The 7,352-nt window shown below is 55.7% G+C and overlaps 1 protein-coding gene across 4 annotated transcripts in view; it reads left to right on the top strand.

Annotated features, from left to right (window-relative positions):
• Positions 1-5,927, top strand: part of Gja5 (gap junction protein alpha 5) — a 23,190-nt gene extending 17,263 nt beyond the window's left edge. For all 4 annotated transcript variants that reach the window (XM_048813886.1, XM_015507090.2, XM_048813887.1 and 1 more), the window contains exon 3: positions 38-5,927. In XM_048813886.1, coding sequence (XP_048669843.1) covers positions 68-865 — 798 coding nt within the window. In that variant the 5' untranslated portion in view covers positions 38-67 and the 3' untranslated portion in view covers positions 866-5,927. The remainder of the gene's footprint in view (positions 1-37) is intronic.
• The last annotated feature ends 1,425 nt before the right edge of the window (positions 5,928-7,352 follow it).

Below are 7,352 nucleotides of genomic sequence, written 5' to 3'. Positions count from 1 at the left end.
CCCCCCCCTCTCTCTCCCCCCCCCTCTCTGTTTGCAGAAGCCCCGGCACCGTCCCCTCCCCTCCAGCATGGGCGACTGGAGCTTCCTCGGGGAGTTCCTGGAGGAGGTCCACAAGCACTCGACGGTCATCGGCAAGGTCTGGCTCACGGTGCTCTTCATCTTCCGCATGCTGGTGCTGGGCACCGCGGCCGAGTCCTCCTGGGGGGACGAGCAGGCCGACTTCCAGTGCGACACGATTCAGCCGGGCTGCGAGAACGTGTGCTACGACCAGGCCTTCCCCATCTCGCACATCCGCTACTGGGTGCTGCAGATCATCTTCGTGTCCACGCCGTCTCTGGTGTACATGGGCCACGCCGTGCACCACGTGCGCATGGAGGAGAAGCGCAAGCTCCGGGAGGCCGAGGGGGCCAGAGAGGGCCACCGCGGGGCTGGCTCCTACGAGTACCCAGCGGCCGGGAAGGCGGAGCTGTCCTGCTGGGACGAAATGAACGGGCGGGTGGTCCTCCAGGGCACCCTGCTCAACACCTACGTCTGCACCATCCTGATCCGCACCACCATGGAGGTGGCCTTCATCGTGGGCCAGTACCTCCTCTACGGGATCTTCCTGAGCACCCTGCACGTGTGCCGCCGGAGCCCCTGCCCGCACCCGGTCAACTGCTACGTGTCCAGGCCCACGGAGAAGAACGTCTTCATCGTCTTCATGCTGGCCGTGGCCGCGCTGTCGCTCTTCCTCAGCCTGGCCGAGCTCTACCACCTGGGCTGGAAGAAGATAAGGTACCAGTGGGGCNCTCTTCCTCCCCGGGTCCCCATCCTCGTCACTCCTCTGCTCCTGTGGGCCCTGCGTCTCCCCAGTGGGCGCTGCTGAAGGTGTACCCGGAGCTCTGAGAGTGAGGACACGGGGCTCCCCAGGCGCTGCCTCCCCACCTCCACCTGGTGTCCTCCGGGCCATCTCTCGGTTACTTCTCGCCTAAGCCAGAGGCAGGGAAGGGTAGCCCAGGAGTGGAACTCCAGAAACACCCCATTACGGCCTCCTGCTTGATCCCCAAAGAACCCGACCCAGCCCTGACCTGCCCACGGACGAGTTCAGAGTTCCCAGCCCAGAGAGGACTTGCATCACGCCTGCTCTGGATCTTGTCCCCATGGGCCGTGTCCTGGGGTCGGTGAGGGGCCTTGCCTGCCCCGGTGCTCCTCCTCTACTCAGTTTTTAAAGGGATCCCCAGAACTTGACCATCAGTCTCAACTTTAGAGGTGCTCTGGTCTGTACCTCTGGCAGATGGCCCATGTTGGGGACGTCCCTGTCTTTCGCCAGAACGCACCCAGTCCACAGGGCACCTGCTCTCATGGGGAGTCTCTGTGCACGCAAACGCCACTGGGATTCCTGCCACTACCCGTCCTCCTGGGGCTCCTTCACAGCTCAACTCAGTGATAGAAACCATTCTCGCCCCTCCTCCCGATCCTCCCTGGGCTGTTTGTCCAGCGTTCCTCCAAAGATCTTATCAACAGGGGTGGCCGGGCACAGTGGCCAAGCCTGTGATTCTAGAGGCTCGGGAGGCCGAGACAGGAGGATCGTGAGTTCAAAGCCAGCCTCAGCAACTCAGCAAGACCCTGTCTCTAAATAAAACCCAAAGAAGGCTGGGGGTGTGGCTCGGTGGTTAAGTGCCACTGGGTTCAAACCTGGGAAACCACCCCCTCCCAGCCAAAAAAGATCTTATGGACAGGAAACCCCAAGAGCCCTTGTCTCTCAGATTCTGCCCAGATCACCAGCACTGAGGTCAGCGGAATTTCCCGAGGACTTATGAAAACAATGACAGAATTGTGCTCCCTAGATTCCTCTTGGGAGAAAGTAGTTCTGCTGTGAAGATGAGAATGAGAAAGGAGAGAAGCCCCTGGAGATCATCTCCCTCCTATCCCTTCTGCTGACTGCCAACTTGAGTGCCCAGAGGAGGGCGGTGGCACCGCGAGACCCAAGGTCTCCCCAGGTGTTGGAGGGTCAGAAGGAGGGAATCTCCAGGTTGTTTAGTTCTGTTTGGGAAGGCCCTTATTTAAGGGGCACAGACTCCAACCTGTCTCTGGTGCCCCCAAGGAGACTGCCAAGTGAGTGGTGCAGAGGCTCTGCCCCCTGACGCTGTCTGGTGTCTCCAGATGAATCCATCACGGTGCCTCCATTTGGAATGCAGATAAAGGGCGCCCAGAATTGGATAGTGACATTATCACCTTTGAAAATGCATGTATGCATGTGTGTGCGCGTGTGTGTGTGTGTGAATAGCCTGTTGTTAGATGGGAATCGTCACCATCATTACCCTGATGGCTTTTGTTCCCATTTAGAAGAGTATTTGAAAACCTGGGACGTTAGGACTGATCCCAGAACTCCCCCTTGGGAGCTCACAATCTGACCTACCTGAAGTGATCAAAGTCACTCCACAAAGGAAGCAACCACGATAGAATCAAATACAATCTATGATCAATTCCAAGACCCATAAGGCTCCAGAAAGTGATATGATGAGGGAAAACAGAGGCGGGGAGAGACCTGGCTCGGACCTGATGAGCGGCTACAGCTCTGGAGAAGGGACCCGAGGGCCACTCTGGAAGAGGTCTCAGCACCCCGCTCTACGGACATGGAAACTGAGGTTTTCCAAGACTGGAGCAGCTTCCCACTGGCCCTGCGGCAGGAAGAGCAGAAATGATCCCTGTCCAAACACGCGTGGAGGCACATCTCGCCCTTCACCTACAAACAGGTGTCATTTCCAAAAGAGTGAGACGAGGTTAGTGAGAAGGAGCGCGAGCGTCCACACGGATCCCGTTGGTCAGCTGCTCCGGAGAGACCTTGCAGAGAGGTCACTGAACACATCTTAGGGCACCTGTGTCGAGATGTGGGCGTGCACCTGTGCCAGGTTACGGCACCTCGCCCACAGGGTCTGAGGAGTCCAGCCGGAAGAATGACCTGGGACTCATTTGTTTTTTCCCTGGAGAAAAGTAGCACGTCTCGTGGTTCCATAAACACAGCTACAACGTACAATAGTTCATATCATGCTCTGAGTGCAAAGGCCCAAGGGACTGACTCCTCTGTCATTTTTTTTTTTTTTGTAGTTGTAGATGGACAGAATGTCTTTATTTTATTTGTTTATTTTTATGTGGTGCCAAGGATTGAACCCAGAGCCTCACATATGCCACTCAGCCCCAGCCCCAGCCCCAGCCCCAGCCCCAGCCCCAGCCCGGGACTCATTTTTTAGTAAGATTGCAACCTCATGAATTTCTGCACTCATTTTCTCTCTGCAGCCGAAGCTCCTTCACTAAGAGCATAGTTGGTGGATAATACAGTGAACACACTGAGTTTTAGGCTCCTTCAGGCCCCCTTCCTGAATTCCCTTCCCCTGGTGCCAGATAAGGCCAGAATCTCTCCACTGACTGGTGTCTCATTGCAATGGCTAAAGGGTTTAAGTAGTTAGATGCTAATAGTGCTCCTATGGAAAATCACAGTGTACCTGAGTCTCAGATTGTTTTCTTAATAGCAAACTTTTGACAGCAGAGAGACAGGGCCTTGCAGGTGTTTGGAGGATTGCTTCCACGATGTGCAGATCAAGAAATCAGTGAGGCTGGAGAGGGCCACCGAGAATAGCCGCCCACCTCCCCGTCCCCGGGAGGCCCCGGGAGGCCCTGAAGCCAGCCCAGGTGCAGGCCCTTGACAGCACATAGAATTCAAATGACAGACATGTAAACGGAACAGGGTCAGTGGTCCTCCTAGTGCTGGTCACCTAGCGGTCGTCAGCACTGGGGGGGGTCTAGAGGTTCTCACTCTTCTTCCAAGTGGAAGAGGAAAACTTTCACTCAACAAGTATTTATTGAAACACTATTTTTTGTTGGTGTATAGCATTCTACAGAATGTGGGTTTCCTTTGGCATGTCTGAACAGGCACAAGACATGGTTTGGACCCTTCCACCCCTGATGCCCCCCGTCCTTCCTCACCGCCCCTTTCTCCACCCTAATAGTCTCCCATCTTGAACGTTCATTTTGAGCTGGGCATTGGGTTAGGAGTCAAGGATACGATTTTACGAACCAGACGGAACTCCGGCCTTTTGTAGCCTGTGGTCTGGTGGGGGAGGCCCTGTCTGCAAGAAAAAAACAAACACACAATGTCACACTGTGGTGAGTGCCACCAAGGAAACCTCAGGGGGCCACAACGCCTGGGCGGGGCCTTCTTCAGAGAGGGTGAGCGGGGTCCTCTCTAGAGAGGTCTTGTTGCACTCGAGGTCTGACAGTGAGGACACAGCGCTGGTGAGTGGGGGCCACCGGCAGGGCACCCCGATGCCTTCTGGGAGACTCCGGGACACAGCTCTTCTCTGTCTTGGTCTGCCTCGACATTCTTGAAGGACAGAATTCAGGCCACACCTCAAACAACATTCTTTGGTACCAACTGTCACAAAGCACACACAACTTTTTTCTATAAAGACGTCGAGGGACAGAGGAACATTACAGAGGTCTGAATTAAAGCAAGCAATAGCGTGCGTGGAAGAGGAAGCAGCCTGTCCCATGGGGCGACCACGATTTCTACAGGCATCAGTTCTTCTGCTTGGGGCGGTCTGCGCTAGGCCCAGCTCCTGAAGGAAGACTTGGGAAGGGCTATGGCTCCTTGGGGACAAACCAGCTTCAGGCTTACATGGGAGTCAGGGCTGGGGGAGGAAGACTGTGTCCTAGTGGGTGGGCAGGAGCCCGCAGGGCGAGTCCCAGGGTGGCCTTGTCATTGGAGAAGTCACAGCAGTGAGACCCCGGACACGGAGGCCAGCAGGGGGAGGGGGAGGGGCGCAGCCGCCGGGCAGCCAGGTCACACAGTTGGGCCACCACCAGGCAGGCAGGCCCTTCAGGACAATTCTTAGCTGCGGTAGGACACAGCCTCCAATCTGGCCCTGGGGACAGACCTCAGACTCAGGGGAGGGACACTGACTTGGGCAAGGCTTCGTCTTCAGGCCGGGTTACCTGGCAGGGCCCCCCCGACGGGAGCCTTGGACACAGTGACCGTGGGACGTTGGCAGGATGGCGCGAGACTCGGGTGAGGAGAGCTCTGGCCAGGAGACTGTATGACTTCATAGACACCTTCAGAGCCTCAAGCCAAGGAATGGCCACAGAGTCCAGGCCCCTCACTGAATCAGGTGGCAGGTAGGCAGGTGATGTTTGGCACGGAGCCTGATGCTACTGAGAAATCAGCCGAGTGGCACCCACTCCTGACCCAGGATGAAGCCCTGGGGGCTGTGGCTCGGAAAGGACCCGTCCCTCCCTCCCTGTGACCCAGCCGAGTTTCCACTGCAGCGAGTGCAGGCCCGATGACACTGGGACGGCTTACTGCTAATCAGGGTCTCCTCAGAAGGAGAAGCCGTTCAGGGTGTGCAGAGCCTGGCTGTGCAGCCGGCCAAGGTCAGTCCCCGTCTCCACCGCTCTCCCACCAACGGAAGGATCCAGAGTGGAAAGTCACCTTCTGCCTTCCTGGGGTGTTTCTTTAAGGGGAATGAAATGTAAACTGGAGGGTTTTAAAGGTAAAATGTGGGTTTTTATATTGGAAACCAATAGCATTTGGATATGGTTGCTGGGGGGAAGTCAGTTCTCAGAACACCATGTATTTTGGTAACAAAGAAACAAACCTGGAATTGTTAAGTGCTTACTGTTTTCTAGGCCCTGGGCTAAGAGACTTCATGAATGACCATTTCATCCTTAAAATGATCTATGGGATTGTCGGACCCACCTACAAGGGGAGGAAAATGAGATCCAGAAACCTGCACACTGGCCGGCGGAGGACCGGCCCCTCTCTTGCGGTCTGCATCATGCTATCACATACTCTCATAAAAAGGCAATGTTCAAATTGTCTGCACACCATGTCACGATGTGTAAAAGTAGGTATTTGTAAGAACAAAAACAAGAAATAAACCAAAATGAAAGCAGTTGCAACTATTTGGTGGATCCGTGGGGGGTGCACTAATTATCTTTATTTTGTGAATTGGAATTGTTAAGCGCTTATCATGCTATTTTTAAAATTTAAAAATGTCTTTATACTCAACCTTTGGGCTAAATCTGGTGTTTCCCTAGGGCGGCTGCCAGAGCCGCCTCTCCCCACTTCCACAGAACTCAAGCCTTGGGAAAGTTTCCCTGTCTGGAATGAGGGCAGTGGAGGAGGCAGGGCTGGGGGCCCAGGCTGCAGACTGACGCAGACGGCTGGGGAGCTGCGGCCTCTGAAGCGGCTGAGCACTGGAGGGCGTGTGCAAGCACCCTCCCACCCCGCCCTGCGCACCTCCAACGTGGGGAACGTGGGGTGCCCTCAGGTGGGAGGACAGGGCCGGGCAGGCACTGTTGGGGGGCATTAGGGAGGAGCCTGTGCTTAGCCACTTAGGCCTTGCGGGGGGGGGGGTCAATGCCAGGTGACATGTGGCAGTGCTAGGATTGGTAAAAAGGAGGAGGCCAGGGCAGGTCCTCAGAGCAAGGAGAGCACCCTGGGAGGGAGAAGGGCTCTGCACGAGCTTCGTGGAGGAGGGACACTTAATGGGCTTTGAAAGGAGTAAGAATGAATTTGTTGTGTCTGAGGAGAGGACATTTGAGTGAGAGAAAATAACCGATTAAAACAGGCCATGCCCAGGGGTGCAGGCCTGTAATCCTAGCACCTTCGGAGGCTGAGGTAGGAGGACCTAAAGTTTGAGGCCAGCCTCTGTAGCTTTGCAAGGTCCTCAGCAACTTAGGGAGATCTTGTCTCAAAATAAAAAAAAAAAAAATACAAAGGGCTGGGCATGTGGCTCCATGGTGATCCCCAGGACCCAAACAGACACCTGCCACAGAACCAACAGAACTTCACGGTTTGTTGGGGACCTGGGAGGACGGCCCCCATGGGAGCTGTGGGAGATGGGGACTCTGGAGACTTGCTGAGGATTGTAGGGGCCTCGGCTTCAAGGTGAGTGCAGGTGGTAGCCGTTGAGACCAAAGTGAATGGGACAGTGCTCAGCCACAAGCTAGGGACACATGCAGAGCCCCCAAACTGGAACTTGGGAACTGGTGAGGCACGTGGGTGGGGGTAGGAGGGAGTCCAGGGCAGTTAAAGGCCTCACATGTCTGTGGCCACCCATCGATTTATTCAACAGAAGTCAGAGTAGGCTCGCTCTGTGCCTTGCAGGGTGCTGGGACGGGGGACTAGCTGGTGTGACGGTGATTATTGTGCAGTGAAGGGATGACTCATATATCAGGCCCCTTCAAGTCTCCAGAGGCCCCCCAGCCTTAGCTGCCTCCTGTTCCAGCCACCTGGAAATCGTGTGGACAGATTTCTCCCAGGGCTGACTTGCCCTGCGTTGCCGACTCACACGGTGGTGGAACCTGTCTAGGAC

Source organism: Marmota marmota, unplaced genomic scaffold (genome assembly GCF_001458135.2).
Source record: "Marmota marmota marmota unplaced genomic scaffold, marMar, whole genome shotgun sequence".
NCBI lineage: Eukaryota > Metazoa > Chordata > Mammalia > Rodentia > Sciuridae > Marmota > Marmota marmota.
Note: the sequence above shows the minus strand (reverse complement) of the source record. Positions and strands in the feature narration are given on the sequence as shown.